We start from the raw sequence: 18,596 nt of genomic DNA on the forward strand, positions 1-18,596 counted from the left end.
AGGTCACACCACTTTGATATCTTCTGGTGTGTCAATACTGTCTTTAATGGCACTATCTCAGACTGATACACCTAAACATAAAAATAAACAGAGAGGCTTCTGGGCACACCAGCACCTTTCCTGCCTTTTCAGAGCCAAAATGATAAAAATTTCATGTTTGCTTCCATTGCGTGTCAGTTGATCTCATGAAAGCTATTGCGTTTCCCCAGCCTTAATTTGGCTTTGTTTCTGGAGCCACTTGACTGAAGAAGCAGAATAGCACAGGGCATGTTCAGTACAGAATTGTGAGCTACATGTACATCTTGGTGTGCTGGTGGATGTTTTGACACACTTTAGACACTATTGAACATGTATTTAGTTGGTCCAAAAGGCAAAGCTACAGTCAAAGCAACGGAAATTCACTTACTGCACTGGATGCTGGCCCTTCCCGAGAGTGTTTCAGCCCTTTCAGGTTTGAATGCTGTGTGTTGCCTAGATAAGAAAAATTTCCTTATATTTTGATCTCATATCTTTTACATATCTTTTTAGCAGAAGAAATGTTGAATTCTTTCTTGACCTTTTTAATGGCCATTTTGTTTTAACAAATCTGTCCTTTGGGCACTTTACATTGACACCAAGAAACTTTTGAGATATGTGAGCCAGACCTGGAGTTATTACCCCCACTTCTTAGCTTCTTTTTTCATGTCCATCCATGTTGCATTACTGGAGGAAGGTAGCATTACTGGAGGTTGGAAGGTTGCATTACTGAAGGAAGGTAGCAAGACTGTTAAAGGCCTTATTTTTCACTTTTTCTCTGACTTTTGTGATTACTTGTACAAGTTCTTTTAGGATAGTTCAGATTTTCTCTGTATTCTGTAAATTAAATTTAGACATATTATATCAAAATTCTGGTTTTTTTGGTTTGGGTTTTTGTTTGGTTTTTTTGTTTGTTTTTTAATAAACTGGAAGCAATTACTGCAGATAGTGGCAGATTCTCTATCTGCTGTTGTCCTCAAGCCCTGCCTGCCATTTTGAGAGATGAACACATAGTCAAACACATTAGAGTACTCAGTGCAAAGGTCAGAAGAGATCTGTATTGACCAGTGGGTCAAGTGAGGTAAAGTACCAGTTCTGGCCATAAAATGGGTTTTACTTCTCTCTGCATCCATTTAGTAAATTTACAGAGCTTTTCTCAATAACAATAACAAAATTTGAGGAACATTATAAAATAATTTTTCATCCCATTTCTTTAGATAATGCTTCATAGAATCTTTCAAATAGCTGTTTAGAACTGTAATTAAATAGTTTGCAGCATGTTTAGGATAGTTTTGATTCAGACTTTGACTTCAGCTTCTTTGGTTTGAAAAACATGTTTGTTTCCAGGAAAGTAGGTATTGCGTTTAATTGGAATTAGATGTTGGCAGAGGAGGCTGATGTTTCTAAAGCTGCTGGTGCTTCTGTAAGCTTGGAGAAAGGCCTGGGTGCCTCTTGCAACAGTTAATAAAAACAATTAATTGCATCTGTTTATTTTGGATCCACCTTCTATTAATTTTTTCCTACTTTTTGTAATCTTCTTACTTAATTTGTCTCAGAGTAACAGAAACAGCTCACTCCAGTGAACCAAATGGTCTCCTTCCTTTCCAATTGGTCAAGAAATGTCTGAAGTGTTGCATGATTTCAAAATGCTGTTGCTGCTGGACCCGAGAAATGTAAAAACTCCAACTCAAGAATCCTGAAACAGACTTACAAGAATCCTCTCTTGTAAGTCGGAGACTTACAAGAAACATCTGAAAATTCTTCCCCTTTCTACCACCAGAAACAGATGCCAAATGCAGGATGATGGCATCCCCTGCCTCTCTGCTGTCCCAGAGGGACTGAGCCCCTTGGCAGACCCTCAGTTCCCCTGAGGCAGCGTCAACCTCTGCAGCTGCTCTCTACAGCGAGTCCAGGACAGCCTGGGAGGGGGAGCACAGCTACCTCCACTACTTCAATTAGATCACCTAAACCACTAAACTGTGCTAAGCATCACAGCATTGAAATTTTGTTTCAATATAATTAATAACTAAAAATAGTATTCTTAAAAAATAATATAAGATTAAATGAAGGGCTCATTTCCCTCACCTTTCAGTTTTTGGGGTTTTATCTTCTACTAGACAATTTCTCAAGCTTTTTCTAGCATACATAACCCCTTAGTTCTTAAAATGCTCAGGGCTCTAGCACCTGGGGCTTTAATGAGTGCAAATACCATTGGCCTTGCTGTAATAGGACACAGCTGGGGATACAGCTGGCCCTGGGATAAACTGCTGCCACCTGCATTTTCTTCTCTAGGTGCCCACAAACTGCCCAGCCATCCTTGGGGTGAGGGGTGCCCTTACTGGACAGGTAGTGTTCTAGGTAATGATAGTGTTTTGCCAGCAGTGTCCTATGTGCTGTGCCTGGCCAGGGCTCCCTGCCTTGAGCATAGCTGGACTCAGTGGGAGATGGCCAAAATCCATTGGAGAGCAAATCTCTGCCAGGCAGCTTTCCTTTCCTGAGCCTGTGCAACCTAGGTGGGACTTTCATCCACCTGAAGTGTCCCCAAGCAAAGCTCAACCTCCTGCCAGCCCTGCCAGATGGCTCAGCCACGTGTTCGCAGTCCTCTTCAAATCCTGCCTGGGTCCAGCACTTCTGTTTGGTAGCTGTGAAATAGGTGAAATGAGTTTGACTGGTCTCAGCCCATGTTTTGGCTGATCATGTCCACAGCACAAAGTTCAGTTGTATAGTGCGGAGATCTTCCTTTGGCTGTGGTGATACAATTGGTAACTTGATTTAGGGCCAGTCAGAGTATCTGTGGTGACAGCAACTGGGATGTCCCATGTGGCCAGCTGCCACATGCTGGATGCACTTCTAAGTAGCTCCAGCAGCTGTTGGCCTGGGATAAGCCCTCAGTGAGTGACTGCTAACCCTTTCAAACCAAAGACCCCCTCCCATGGACTTCATAGGAAATGCCAAAACCAAAAAATTAAGTGGGAATAGGAAGGTTTAGTCAGAGGCCTTTCTCCTGGGGTGAGAATGGCCTGATGCAAACAGGAGGGGGGAAGACAGAGCAGGTCACCATGATGAAGGAGAAGCAGATGGAGGTAGGAACTGGCCCTGATCCTCCTTAAACTTCTGGGGGAGACTGAGGCAGAGACAATGATCAGACATCTGTGACATAAGCAGCAGATGCAGACAGCCTGAACCCAGTCCCCCCACCCCAGAGCACCCAGTGCACCCCAGCTCAGCAGTTGTCTCCAATGCAGGAGAAGGAAAGGTCACTTCAAAAGCAGCCCTTCCAGTTGCCTTTGCCAGGAATGGAGAGTCAGGGCAGTGCTGGTGGAGATTGAATCTACTGATTACTTTAAGGGATTTGCTGTCTCTTTCTTTATCCCTTCTCTCTCTTTTTTTCTCTTTCTTTTTTTTTTTTTTTTCTTTTCCCCCCCTTTTCCCTCCCTCTTATCCCTTTCGTGGTGCATTTGTCTTCGAGGAACCTGGGGTGTTCTTTTCATCAGTTCAATCTCTCTCTGGCACTTGAGTCCTGATTGGCTGAAGGACTTAAGGGAAAAAAAAATCTTTAATTAAGTAGATAATCTCTTCTTAGGAAGTTCTGCAGCTCCATTTCACCAGCCCCCTTTAGCTCTTACTTTAGGATTGGTTATCCTTTGCAGAAGGTGGGATTCAGGAGGCATCCGCCTCTTCATCACACCAGGACTGCGGGTGGAAAATAACTCCATCCCTTCCCTAAATTAGTTGTATTTCTTTTTTCTTTTTTCTTTTTTTCTTTTTTTTTTTTTTTTTTCCCTCTGGTGGTGGTGGTACCCAAGTTTGGGGTTTTTTAAGGATCTCCTTTCTCCCTCTTTATTTGGATTTTATATTGCACATGGACCCTTATCTGGGCATCTTCTTCCTCACTCCCTTCTTCCAGTCCTGCTGTGCCTGGTGAGTATCAAGAGCATCTCAGTCTGTGTCAGAGGCAGGTGTTCTTCCCAGATACCCTAAAGAAATTCCTCTTCACCTTCCTAAATGTCTCCTCTTTCTCACTTAGCTCAGTTCTGTCTTTAACAAAATCAGATATTTAACCAAGTCCCTACACACTCACTGGCAGAGAGGCTAAATCTATGAAAGTCCTCCTTTTGCCCTGTGCCTCCCAAAAATAAATAGGGGCCAGATTGTAAGCTGGGGTAAAATAGAGGAGAGAGGATGCTGAGACCTAGCCCCTCACTTTCCAGTGGGGAGATAACCCAAGGGAAGAGCCAGAGACTTCTGTTTTTCCAAAGGCTCCCAGTCAGCTTGTCTCTTGTCTTAATTAAATCAAGTGGGGTTTCTCTCACGCTCCCCAAAGACAGTCCGTGATTAAGCGCTTAGAGCCCGCAGGGGTGAGTTAAATCCACAGGAGTGTCACTCTGGATGAGCAGCCTGAGAGCCAAGCTCCTCGGCACACACAGGGTCAGAATTACATGGCTGAAATTCATGTTTTAGGATTTCCTGGGGAGAAGCTTTTGCTATGATGATTGCTACGGATCAGTTTCCAACCACCTGAGTCCCATCAGACCAGTTCTGCTGTGCACAGATCTGTGGCCATCTCCTGCGGACCTCTTGCTTTGTCCTGAGGGCAGTGTTATATTTATTTACCAAAAAGTTCTTTAAGGATGAACAGAAAGAGATTTGCTTGCATCAAATCTCGTATCATTTCTTGTGGGATAGATCAGTCCCATTCCCAAAGGGAAATCATCTCTGCAGGTATTTTTGCTATGTGATTTTTATTGAGTACCCAAACTTTTTTCTCAGTTGCTATGATGCCCTGGGGAATCTGCTCAGTGGGTTACAGACTTATCTCTAATGGCAAAGAAAGTCTTTTACCATTCAATTACTAAAATCCCCTGCCTTCCCCATAGTAGATCTCTAGGGTTATTACCATAGATGGAGAAGTCAAAATTACAAAAAGAGAAACTAAAGAGTAAATGGGAACTCATTCCTGTTAGTCTGGAAGTGAAATTCATGTTCTTTCAGAGATTTTCCATTTCCTTCATTAAAGGAATATGCAACAATTTGTATATGTCTAAATACTATAAAGCTAGAAACTCAAGATAAACTTCCCTTCAGGAGCAAGGGGAATATGTATGTTCTACAGAAAAGCTACTCAAGAGCTCATGCTGATTTTGTTGTTATTTTTCTGCTCTTCCTGTGTACGTGTCCTGCTTTCCTCCATAAAAAAGGTTTAGAATACGTTAAAAGAAAAACCTCCAGCATTTTAAAGAAACAGTTCAAAGGAGAGAAATTTCAGCACACAAAGTAGAGCTAAATATGAAAATCCAAGATATTTTCAGTCCACAGCTGGATGTTTAAATTCCCTTTCTCTCAGCAGTTTTTATCTAAGAGAAAAGTTTATAGATCAAGACAACCCCACTTCTCTCTGCATGTTGCTCATAGGTCATGAGTTCCACAGAGGAAGGAAAATTACAACCTTTATTTGAAATTATCATTTTGCAGACACTCTCTCTTAATTCTTAAGAAGAAAAAAGACAAATTTGTGGGAATCATAAAATAATTCTGCTTGAAATTTGTGCTGATTTTCTCTATCTCATCCAGTAGCTTAAAACACGTGGTGGGTTTTTTTTTTTGGTTTTTTTGGGTTTTTTTCCCCCTGTGATTTAATCACAAGAATTAGGTGGGAGCATGGGGGGGGGGAAGCAATACAAAATAACAAAAAAATTTATATATATATATATATATATATGTGTGTGTGTGTGTGTGTGTGTGTGTGTGTGTGGCCATTTCCCTTCTTTGAGTGTGGATTAGATTTTACTATTTAACAGACCATTCAGCCAGTGTATTATCTGTAGGTGATCAAAATGTCAGGGTTGCATTTAGGAACAAAATCCTCCAAATAAATACAACAAAACAGAGAAAAATGAAGAAAAAAGAAGTAAAGTTCCAAATGTTATTGAGTTGCCACCAAGTCTCCTCTCCTGTGGGAATAATATAAAGATCTCTAACCCAGTAGTTCTCTTCTAAAAGTATTCTTTACACTTCAGCTATAGGACTACCTTTGGTTTCCAGCCTCCCTGATTTTCTAATAACCTTGGGAAGCTTATATAAAGAACAAAACTCAGATCTAAAGGGAAATTCTATCAATTTTCTCTATGTACAGCAATGATAGTGAAGGTGTAAATCCAGCTTTATAATTTTCTAAAGAGCAGAACTAGCAGCACAGTAACCTGAGCGCATGGTAAGGTGTCAGAAAAATACTGTAATAAGAGATTAGATAAGGCTCTTAGGACATAATAAACTGAGGAGTATGATGCTAAACTGAGGAGTGTGATGTTATTGGTTAAAGTTGTAACTGAGACAATTATCAGAGGCTTATTAGTATTTGATATGAGTAAAATATAATGGGACAGCTGCTTGGCAGGGTTCTTTGCTTTCAGATTCAATAAAACTATGATAGAAAACCTCTGCTGAAGATACTCTCTCGCTTTGAGATGATTTTCTAATATTGGATCCAATGAAAATCTCTTGTCCTAGATTTACTTTTTACCTGGAGACGTAGAGTTGTGCTGAGGGAAGCAGCATGCCCGGGCCAGGGCCCTGCACAGCCTGGGGAGGGGGCAGAGGAACCTGGGGGTCTCTTCCCTCTACCTGCTTGAGGCTGCTCCACTTCAGCCCATGTAATGCTGTGCTGGAGTTTGAAGATGGAGGGAAGGGGGTTTACACAGCTAGAAACCCCCTGAGCTTTCTCAGAGCAGAGAAATTACTTCAAGCGTATTTGATATATTTTCACGTATGTGATATAAAAAATGCACCAAAGTCATAGAAATTGGGCTGGTTAACACCTGTTATGAATGCAACTATTTAGTTAGTTTAGTATTACATTCTACTTTCCTTTACAATGGAATGAAAATGTAGTAAAAATACATAATTTCTTTTTAAAAATCACACTACAGAGAAAATAATGAAGACATTTTGGTAGTGATTCCTATTTGCAGCACAGAGATTATTCTACAGACACTGTCACTAATGTACTACATCTGTGTAAGTAGTGGCTTATTTGCTCTCTACCCTTACTGGTGACTATATGCAGAATGGAGATGCATTTTTTCTTAGCTAAATTATAAGAGCAAAGACAAAGCACACAGATTTTTGTTTCTATTATTATCTTTCCTTCCCCCTCAACACAAGAAAAATTTTGGCCAGCCTCCAGACACATGACAGTTCCATCTCCACTTCTCCTGAACCCACCTGAAGTTGCAAGAGTTAAATGTTGGGGTGTCAAGTGCACCAAACACTTGAAACTTTGTGGATCCTTTACTTGTCTAAGTCCTACAAAGCCAGCCAGCAGCATGCCTGCCTGTTGGTCTGAGAGCTCAAGGAAAATACCTTCTGTCTCTCTGACTTTATAAACTGCTTAGAATATCCTGCTGGGAAATTGCTACTGTATCATTTGCTCAGCTGCAGATGGAGAATTGGCATATCCTGAACTTGGCCTTTTTGTGAACCTTGAAGTTTATCCTGGAAGGAACAGATCCTCTGCTTCAATGCAGTCATGTCAATTGACTCCTGCTAACAGGCTGATTTGCTGTAAACTCTGATGTTGTGGATTACCATCCTCCTCCTAAAGCCGTCTTTGCAACTGCTCAGATGTTCCTTCCTAATCCAAGGGTTTGAGGCAAATCCCTCCTATACACTGTGAATTTAGTTTTTCCTACCCACATGAGAAGCAATGCAGATGGGATGTATCTCTTGTTTTGGTGACAAAAGCAAGATAAGAGAGGACTTGCAATTTTCTAGCTCTTGCCTATGCAGGAGCATTTTACCAGAGCTTTGTCACAGCTGCTACCAGGGGCTCAGATTTACACTGACACTATCCTGAGTGTGGTCCCCATAGCAAAGCACTTAAGGTCAAGGCAATGGACAGAAGGGAAACCAGATGGAAAAATGACTTGTTCATGCTGCTACCCAGTTGCGTTAGGATGGGGACCCACGGAGCTTACACAGTCTGATTAGCCCCAGGTTCATGGCCCTGTGTGATTCAGGTCACCCGATGCTCTAATCACTCGGCTACAGATGCCGTCTCTCCAAGTCCCAGGAAATATTTAATTAGCTGTACAATGCAGAAGCAGCTTCCAAAGGAAAATTCCTCTGCAAAACAACCATCGACTTCGTGCTAAAATACCCATGGGGGCTGGAGCACAGACGGGTCTGAATCCCAAGCCTGGAACAAAGAGAAAGAATCTCCTGTTCTTGCAGTGCTCTGGCACAGCCCACTCCTGTTTTGACCTAGGGGAATCTTTCCCAAAGGAAGCTTCATCAATATAAACACATTTTCACCAAAACCCCCACAAAACCCAAAACAAAACAAAAGAAAGCTAGACTTGCCTAGCCAAAAGAAATGTTGCAAACTCATTCTCCTAACTCTTTCTAAACTGTAACAACAAAGATCAGGTTTCTTGTGATTTTGACCAAGCTAAAATAATGAGACATCTTTTTGTGGTGTCCTTTGGAAAGAATCTCTGTGGGTGCAGTCCTAGTGGAGATGAAGGAGGCTTGCTAAATGCACAAGTGGTTTTCCAGGGCAAGACAGCATCCTTTCTCAATCTCTCACGTGTCTGATGTCTGGGCACCAGTCCTGTCCCTGTGTCTATAGCAGGGCTGCACTTTGACCCTCAGCTTTGGACAGCAATGCCTGCTTCTGCCTGCTCTTGGGCCCACCCTGGGATGCTCCCAGAGTGTCTGTGCTGGATTTGTAGCACAAAAAGACAGTATCTTTCTCTCCCTTACAAGGGAATACTTGTGGCTCATTTGAAGCAGATCATAATCTTGAGAAGAAGCTGAAGAGCCAAGTTTCTATCAGTTCATGCTCTTGTGAGGGATTTTCCCAATCACTCACTCACTGCAAGGTCTCAATCCACTCATTCCACCTCTCTGGCCTCAGTGTCCTCTCTGGGTGATAGCAGCACTCACGCATTTCTCTGGAGTGCCGGGTTCCAGCAGGGAAAATGCTCCACAGACTCACCAGAAATAGTGATGAGTGTTATTTTACAAACCTGGAGAGTGAAATTAGGTATTTTTAGGAGACTCCCTCTTTTCATACTTAATTTCTGACTGGGGATATTTGGAGTTGGTTCTTGGGCTTTTTTTCAAAGTGTCAGTCCTTTCTGATGCAGCTAAGCAGGATTCACCCAGACACTCTCCAGATTCTGCAGGTGGTCGCTGCACTGTATGGAGTCCTAATGCTGACTGACCACTTGCACAGAAACATTCTTTCTACTGGAGAAAGACTCAGACCAGACAGCATCAGTTCTGCAAGCATCAATTCACAAGTCACACTGCCCGACCCTTGGAGGTGATCCCTCCACACCTTCAGAGGAAAGACCAGAAAGCTTAATTCTGTCTAGGACCTCTCACCCACCCCAAACCCCCAGGGTCCTTTACACAGTGTCCAGGAGGATGGGAAGGACATGTATATTTGTGCTCAGCCATCACCATAACTTGACCAAGAGGGGAGTGTGGGCAGTCAGACACGACACCACAGGAAAACAAGGGACTGTGATGTGGAGAGATACATCCGGACACATATTGCGAAGGAGCAGCAGTGTGATGCCCTTCTTCCCACAGCATAGTCCCACTCCTGGGGCTGGGGGAAATGCTACCTTGAGTTTTGTCAGGTGAGGTAAAAAAGCAAGGCTAGGGGAACAGGAAAGCTAAACAATGGGTGGATTGGTGTAAAGGGTAGCTGAGCAGAGGAAAGCAAAAGGAGGGAGCAGTGAAGAAACTGCAGCCCAGTACAGCCTGACTGAGGGGAGCAGGGTGGGGGGAAGGGGACGGCACCGTCCTGTCCCTTAGGGAGCAGCAAGGGGACATGAGGGAGAGACCAGAGGTGCCTGCAGCCAGGAGACAGGCAGACTGTGGGGGAGTGATAGGAGAGCCCTGGGATGCCTGGCATTCCCCAGGCAGCTCCACCATCACCCCCTCCCTGCTGACACTGTCTCTATCTTCCAGGTCAGTGAATAATTTCCTGATGACGGGCCCCAAGGTAAGAGAAATCCCTTTGATCTCTGTCCCTGATTCCACTAAACCCAGGGCGGGAAGGAGAGAGAGAGAGAAAGAGAGAGCGAGGGGGGGGCTTCTTCTTCCCACTCCTCTCCACCCAACCTTGGCCAGAGCTCCCCTCACCCCCAGGTTTCCAGCAAAAAGGCAGAGAAATTACAGGAAAGATTTGCTGTGAGCTGCAACTTATGAGCTCCTTGGACCGCATGAGCCCTGGGCAAAGATGACCTGGAGTTCTTTTAAGTGGTTGGGGCCAGATTCTGGAGATTTGTCTATTGACACCAGCCAAGGCTCTCACCTGACATCTATCAGTTCCTGAGGATCAGGTTGGAATCAGGGCCCACACTGATCCAGCCAAAAAGTATTTTCTGTAGGCCCTGTAAAACATACATCCTCAAGGAGCACAACTAAAATTTCCAGGACTCTGTTCCATACTTTTGATCCCTCACATCCTTGTGCTCCTCCTTCAGAGTTTTTTTCCTTAGACAGGACCAGTTGTAAAATTTACCCAGATTTTGTTCTGGCTATTCCCCAGAAACACCTCCAGGCCCATCTAGCTCCCAATATACTGGTGGAGCAACTTTGCCCCAAAGCACTAGCTCTCTCCCATGGGCTGTGGTGAAGAACAAGGCAGGTTGAGGCACCTGCTGGCCTGGAGCTCCCTGCTCTGAGCAGAAAGCTCTGTTTCCTCTCATGATGGAGAGATAAAGGGTTTCCCATGGCAGAGACTGGCTGGCACATTTCCTAATGTGGCTAAGAGCCAAGAGCTCAGCTTTCTCCCCCAGGAGGCTCAGACTCTGACCCAGCACAGCAGGAAATTGGTTTGCTGCTGGTGGTGGCGAGCCTCCTAGGGATGCCAAGCCTGGGAGACCCTCCAAGCTCTGTATGTCTTGTCTTTGTAAGATGGCATTTAGGTTACTTTCAGTTGAAAATACGCATTGTCCCTGTGCTGACCCCCAGCTCTGCTCCTAGGCCTATCTCATCTACTCCAGCAGTGTGGCAGCTGGGGCGCAGAGCGGCATCGAGGAGTGCAAGTTCCAGTTCGCCTGGGACCGCTGGAACTGCCCGGAGAGGGCGCTGCAGCTCTCCAGCCACGGTGGGCTGCGCAGTGGTAAGGAAAGCATTGGATACCACTACTGGGACCCCCTTGCTACAGGTTAGAGCCCATGGCCCCCTCCTCTCTTCCCAAGTGCCTCCTTTTCTTCCCCATTCCCACCTGGGAAGTGCCTCTCCCATGAATTCCCCAGAGGGATCTCCCCAGGAGACTCTTTCACCCATCAGCTCTCAGATACACTGGGATCTAGCTCCAAGCCCCCTTGCAATGCCAGCCTTACCCGTGGACCTGCTGAACCCCAGCTGGCACACTACTAACCCTCACTCAATTGCCTCCCCATGAGGATGCACTCCCCTGACCTGCACATGGCCTGCTGAACACACCATGCCTAGATGGTATCCCAGGGAGGCTGAGCCAGCACAGGCTGGCTGGGTAGCAAGCAGAAGGATAAGGCTAAAGGGAGCAGGAAAGAGTTCATCAGTGGCTGTGCTCTGGCCAAGAGGCAGGAGAAAAGTCTTCCTACATCTTCCAGATGTCAGAATCACCCTAGGCAGAAATCCAGGATCCCTGATCTGGGCCACTGTAGGGCCTGGGGCTGTTGTCATTGTCACTGTATCCTATTCCTTACCTATTTGCAGGTCCCAGGAAATATTTCAGTGCATATCTAGCCCTCTAGACATATGTTTGATGCTGGACTGGGCTCATACTTACTCTATAAAAGCAGGACCTGGGTGTGGAGGAGAGCCTCAGGCCTCTGGTGGGACTGGCAGCAGACAAGAGACCAGAGCTCCAGGCAGAGGTGTACAAAGGTTTCAAACTGGGGCCTTGAGTAGACAATTGCAGTACAAGGCCCACTCTGAGACCACAAGCAGCTTCCCAAATCATTCCTGTGAAGGTTATCTGCTCAGATCTACACCTTGCTGGTATTAAATGAAAGCCAAAGTCTCTGTGAAGCCAGCTGATGATTCCCAGACTGATCCTGGTGGGTAGGTATGGTCACTGCTCAGAGCCCTTTCAGCAGAAGGTAAGGCTCAAGGGGACTGTGGGGAAGGAGCTCTTTGATACTTGAAGAAGACCCCTTCCCTTCCCCTCCCCTGGGAGTGTGTTAGTGAGTAGTGCGGGACACTGGCTGTCTGTGCTGTATAACCACTCTTGAACTCCCACAAGGACAGCCAGGTGCTATCTCATCCACACTCTTTCCAATGGCATGAGTCAGTCTGGATCATATTTGGGAGCTTCTGCCTTCATGCAGTTCAAGCCCAAATGAAGCTAATCTGACATGTAGGGCCTATTCTTCACCCCACAAAGTCTTCCCCACTGCAGATGTCCTGTGCAGACTCCTGCATGGTGAGAACAGTTTCTAACACTGCCCTTGCCATGAAATCTTTTGCATATCTGCTCTCTTTGTATTCCCCCTTGACAGCAAACCGAGAAACAGCCTTTGTCCACGCCATCAGCTCTGCGGGCGTCATGTACACGCTGACCCGGAACTGCAGCCTGGGGGATTTTGACAACTGTGGCTGTGACGACTCCCGCAATGGGCAGCTGGGTAAGGAGAGACGAGCTGCTGCCCCTCACTCATCCCAGGCAGCAGGAGAAGCTCTTCTCTCCTCCACTAAGGCCTGCAGGAACACCTCCCCATCCTGGTCCCCACACCTGGGAACAATGCTCAGAGCAGAGCTTTCTGTGGTTTAAACCAAAGTAGCTCTGTGGAAGCTAATGGAGCCACCTCCAGTTTACATCAGCCAACCTCTTGATGCTTTCTATAACTTTCCAAATGGGCAGGAAAGTAAAAGGGCTTGCAGTTTCCCTGATTCAAATCAAGAACTCTATTTAAGCTGCTGGAGAGAATTAACTATATCGTATGTGCAGAGGAGTGGATCTGTTGCAATGCACCTAAACGATCTTGGTATAGCAGCACAGGTCAGGGACCTCAGGGTTCCCAGGGTCTGCAGGATGAGGTTGCCCCCACAGCAGAATTACCATGAGGAAAAGCTGGGTGGCATTCATAAACCTCTCTAGCACTAGTTAGCATGGCAGGCACACAAGAGCAGAACCAGGAGAATCACTGTGGCAAGCACACAGCCATCACACCCTCCACCATGACAGTGGTATCCAGCCCCTCAGCCACCAAGCACTCGTGGTAGGGAACTCCAGGCTGCACCACTCCAGCTATCCACTCAGCTTTCACAGAAAACACTGACATTTAGGGGTTTTGTTCTGCATAGAAAGAGGTCAATTTTCAAATTATCAAAATCCTTTAAAAACCATGCCCTGTCCACACTAGACAAGTCACTATGTGTCACTTTATGACAAACTGGTCTGGAGTGTCCAGTATTTAGTAATTTACTTTATTGGCTGATAGTTTGAAAATAGCCACTACTGCTTAGCTGTCCAAAGTTTGCGAATACCTGTCTCTAGCAGAACAAGACTTTTGGGCAACAACACATCAAATTCGATCTTCTCTGGAAAATCAAGTTAGTCATGCTACATTTCTTTTTCCCCAAATAGATCTGTTTTTAATAAAAAAACTTTCCATTGTGGACTTAAAACCTTGTAAGGCACAGGAAACCTTTGGGCTTGACCAAAACAGCATGATTCAATTCAACCACTGGACTGAATCCAAGCTGGTGAAAGGTCTTCCTACGTCCATCAGTCCCACTTCTTGATTTGGACTGCATCATCCACTGCACAATTACCCACCTCCCATGGAAGACTCCTGTCTTTCCCTAGGACAGAGGAATACGATGCCCTGGCGAAGTCCAGGCAAGGGCTAGGCCTTTCCAGAGAGGCACAAGGCCATTAAACCACAAGTCCCAAATGCCAATTTGGCATTTCAGGGTCAGAATGTTCCAGATTCCAAGTCTTCATTAATAATTTGGCATCTTTCTCTAGGAGGGAAAAAACTGCATGATGTTTTTCCAGTCCCACTCAGCTCCCACTCAGTTAGGAAAAGTACCTTCCACATATTTTTGTGTAATTTCACTGTTTTGTACTGACTCCCTTGTTTCTTGATGGTAACTAGAAAATCAGACCCTTCGAAGATGCCAAACATCACCTCAGAATTCTGGGTGTGCCAAAACCAGGGCCTCCTTGATGCATGTGTGCCAGGCTTGGGCTGTTCTAGGCAGAGGGGAATGTTGCCTCTGACCAGGATGCCTCTACCAACTTGTTAATCCAAATTAGCAAGATTCTGTCCCTGCAAGTCACACTGAACCAACTGAAGTCAGGGTTTGAGAGGTGATTAGAGACCCAAAGGCTTATTGCATGTCTGCTAATGCATGATAACTGACAGCTTCTAAATCTTGCTCTATAGAAAGCCTGGAAAGCCCTGCATTTTTTGTACAGGACATTCCCCTTTGCTGCTTGCCTGAGCCACTTACTGTCCAGGCCTCAGGAGAAATGTCATGAACTCAGCAGGAGGGAATCTGGGAGTACTGTGAAAGGCTGGATTTGCCCCACAGCCTCCATTCTCTCCCATCACTTCTGAAACCTCTTCTGGTTCTTTGACAACACACATCTCATCTCCTTTCTTAGGGGGACAAGGCTGGCTGTGGGGGGGCTGCAGCGATAACGTGGGCTTTGGGGAAGCTATTTCCAAGCAGTTTGTGGATGCCCTGGAGACTGGACAAGATGCCAGAGCTGCTATGAACCTGCATAACAACGAGGCAGGTAGAAAGGTGAGCCTCTTTCTCCCTCCAGAGCTGACAGTGCATACCAAATTGTCTCTGAACATTCACTGTGGAGAGTCACAATTTGATGTGGCTAAAAATGCATGATGTGGCTAAAAATACATGAAGAAAAGCTTCTTGGGGGGATGGCAGCAGTACAATGGTGTCTGCTCTAAGGTAGCAAAGCTTCTGTGTTACAGTGTTAATGACTTTCTGCAGTCCTCTTTCTCCCAGTTCAAGGAGGGGAGCACTGTGGAAAAGCAAATCTGTGACCTTCAGGACTACTGTGCAGGGAGAATTGATGCCAAACTCTTTCACAGGCCTGGAGCCATGTTTCTGTATGCATTGCAGTACAGAAACAGCCCCTCCAGGGTTTTTTCTTGAACCTCTCTCTCTGCTCACCCTGTAGGCAGTGAAAGGGACCATGAAGCGGACTTGCAAATGCCATGGTGTGTCAGGGAGCTGCACCACCCAGACCTGCTGGCTGCAGTTGCCTGAGTTTCGGGAGGTGGGCACTTACCTCAAAGAGAGGTACCACAAAGCCCTGAAGGTGGACTTGCTGCAGGGAGCAGGGAACAGCGCTGCCAGCCGGGGTGCCATTGCTGAGACCTTCAGTTCCATCTCCAAGAAGGAACTGGTCCATTTGGAAGACTCTCCTGACTACTGCCTAGAGAACAAGACACTGGGGCTGCTGGGCACGGAGGGCAGGGAGTGCCTGAAGAGGGGCAAGGCGCTCAGCAAGTGGGAGAAGCGGAGCTGCCGGCGGCTGTGTGGGGACTGCGGGCTGGCAGTGGAGGAGAGGCGAGCCGAGATGGTGTCCAGCTGTAACTGCAAATTCCACTGGTGCTGTGCTGTGCGCTGTGAGCAGTGCCGCAAACGGGTCACCAAGTACTTCTGTGTCCGCAAGGAGAAGCGGGAGCGCAGCGGAGGTGGCGGAGCCAGCCGCAAGCTCAAGAGAAAGCTCTAACTTGCTTCTGCTCCTCCACAGTCCTGTCTGCCCCTCTCTTCTCTTGCCCTTTCCATCAGCTCCTGGCACCATTTCTGTTTGGCATAGTTTTGTCTCATTCCCACTGCTGCCTCACTGGGGCTTGGGCAAGGCAAAAGAGCCTTGTATGAGTGCTCAGGCCTTGCCCATACAGGGCATTAGTGCAGTGGGTAATGTCTTCTGGGGAGACCTTCAAGTGTTGACAAAACAAGGTGAGACTCAGTCCCTTCAACTCAGGGTCACTCTATCCAGTGATTATGGCATTATCTCTGAAAACACAGGAGGTCATGGTGGCTCCTGTGGTTTTGAGCTTGTCTGCTCCCCAAACAAACACCTGCTCTGGGCTTTTGAGTAAGTGAGATAAAAAGTACAAGGAAACTGAGATGGCACCAACAACTGGGCAACTCAGATAAATAATCAGTAAATGAGAAGAGGCTTTTAAAAAACAGAGGTACTAAAACAGTTGTTGCCTCAGGCCTCAAATTTTCCTCACAGTGTAGAGGAAATAGAAAAGGCATGCAACTCCTTTCTCAGCAAGCCAGCTTCCAGGAACCCCACAGCTTTGCTTCCCACCCTTTGACAGCTTTGCTAAGCTCTCCGGTGCTTTACTTTGCATTTGAAATGGCAGAAGCAAGACCAAACTGCTGCCTGACCTGCCCATTACACAGCTGTCCAAAAAAGGGATCCCATCACTTGGCTTTTACATGCTTTCTCTGTATCTTCCAACCCTCCAGGTCTGGTCTCCCTTTCTAGGCCAGCATTCCTGTCAAAGCCCCTGACTGATGCCATTAAGATGTCCTCACACTTCTTCAATACCTCCTTCCTCCCAAATCTCTCCCAGAGAGGAGCTGCCAAGCTGAGCCTACTCCCCTTGTCCTGGTGTACTTGCCAAGCACTCTTACCCTGTCAGCTAACTAACTAAATACTTCTTCCTAGCCTGAGAAAATGTCAGTTACTATTTAATGGTGGTGTAAATAGGAAAGTGAAGCACTTTGAAGTTTAATTTATTGCACAGTTACTGTGATGTATGCATAACAGTTTTTCCTCTACTACTTATTGTATATATTCTATAGGCTAAGCAAACAGCAGGAAGATTTGGTCGATGCAACTCTGTTCCCTTGCTGAGGCTAGGGGAGGGAGGTAAGAAGCTGCCAGCTGCAGAACTTGGGGAAGCTCACTGCACAATCACAGCGATCTTCCTCTGTGCTGTGATAATATCATCTGCTTTGCTGTTTGAAGTGTCCTTTAGCCAGACGAGAAGCCAGCAGAGCTGTTACTGGCCATTAGACCCATCTTGTAGCAAATATTTGTAAACCAATAGCCAATGCAATAAATCAGTAGCCAAGTGCTTGCAAAATGCTGTTGTGTCTAAGTGACTGGGTATTCTTTCATCCCATTTTGTGTGTGTATATATAAATTGAAGAGTCCTGGAGATTAAAACACGCTGCTTACACATCTGAGCCCAGGAAGACCTAACCAGTTCCAGCCAGCACAACCTCAGCCCCTACGATGAGAGAAAGGATGTGCTCTCTCCTGAGCTTGCTTGAGGATGCAACGCAACTCCCAGGAGGAAATGGAGTGGGAGGGGGGCAGGCAGGGCCCAGTTGCTCACTACATAGCCGATATATTAAAGGCAGTCAGCAGTCTGTATTTGTCTCCTCATTATCAATTAGTCCCTTGATTCTAGGACTACCTCTAGGGAAGCAGGAATTTGGACCTAAAGTCTCACCAGAGCAAGAGCATTCCTGTCAAGCAAGAATCTGGCCTTTCAAAAATTGCAAGAAATCGTGGCCCATTCTCAGGGAAAACTGAAACACTTCCACTTCACACACAAACCACCATTGTTTGCACAGAGTTTCTTACTAGTACAGTGACCCTGCCTAAGGTTTCTCTTGCATCCCCATCAGCAGTTCCTCTACGTCCCTGTGGTTGGCCACGAAAGAAAAGAGGAAGCAAGAGCCTCTCGGCCATCAGGGAAAGCTCCAGCATGGGCCTCCCTTTTCCTTCTGGCTCTCCCCGTTCCACGGGCAGCTGGAAAAGCTGTAGAAGCAGTTTCCCTCTTCCTCGTAGTCCATCCCTCCGCCGCCCCGCCAAGGCCGTGGCAGCGGGGCCCGGGCTGGCGCGGCGGCGGCTGCTGGCGAAGGGGACATGTGGGGCACCTCAGTGTGAGCCCCATCGCCACACGCTGCTTCCGCTGGGGAAACGGCGGCGCCGCAGCTGCAGAATGTGCTGACCTCAGCAGCGGGTCCCCCCTCCCGGCGCACGGAGCCCGCAGCGGTAAAGGCCCTGCTGCCATTGTGGGCCGGATTGGATGCTTCCATGTATTCATTTCGGTTTAATGAAGGCGCATTCCTCAGAGGAGAAATATTTACATTCAGCTTCCCAGGTGGTCACCTTCGCCCAGATGACACACAAACAGGCAGCCCCCCGCTCCCTTTTCCAATCCGAGCCTCTTTAGAGGCCTCGGGAGGAGGGGAGACAGCGGAGGGGGGCTGCTGGGGGAGCAGAATAGAGAAGGGAACAAAATGCTAATAAATCAGCCAGCCAGCCCTTTTCCCCTCCCCTCAGTGGAGTCAATGGAAAGTGTCATTTCACATGCTAATCCCCCTCCGATCTCTTTACAACACCTTTTCCGAAAAGTGTTTGGGAAAAGTCCTTGTGGCCCGTTTACAGCTCCCCGCCGCTTCAGATTCCTTCTTGTCTAAGGCCGCGGCCCCGGTGTGGGTCTCTCCCTCCAGCAGGGCTCCTTACAAAAAACATCTCAACAAAGACTTTGGAGTTCATCAGCCTCCCACTGAAATTCACAGCTGCTGAACAAACTAATCCCCTCTCTTGGCCTTTC

The 18,596-nt window shown here is 46.5% G+C and overlaps 1 protein-coding gene across 1 annotated transcript; it reads left to right on the plus strand.

Moving 5' to 3' along the window:
- The first annotated feature begins 3,244 nt into the window (after nucleotides 1-3,244).
- WNT8B (Wnt family member 8B) lies at nucleotides 3,245-15,749 on the plus strand. Its single transcript, XM_066324501.1, has 6 exons — nucleotides 3,245-3,936; nucleotides 9,997-10,030; nucleotides 11,017-11,155; nucleotides 12,522-12,647; nucleotides 14,636-14,778; nucleotides 15,179-15,749. The coding sequence occupies exons 1-6, from the start codon at nucleotides 3,878-3,880 to the stop codon at nucleotides 15,734-15,736; spliced, it is 1,059 nt and encodes a 352-aa protein (XP_066180598.1). The 5' UTR covers nucleotides 3,245-3,877; the 3' UTR covers nucleotides 15,737-15,749.
- The last annotated feature ends 2,847 nt before the right edge of the window (nucleotides 15,750-18,596 follow it).

Source organism: Sylvia atricapilla, chromosome 8, assembly GCF_009819655.1.
Source record: "Sylvia atricapilla isolate bSylAtr1 chromosome 8, bSylAtr1.pri, whole genome shotgun sequence".
NCBI lineage: Eukaryota > Metazoa > Chordata > Aves > Passeriformes > Sylviidae > Sylvia > Sylvia atricapilla.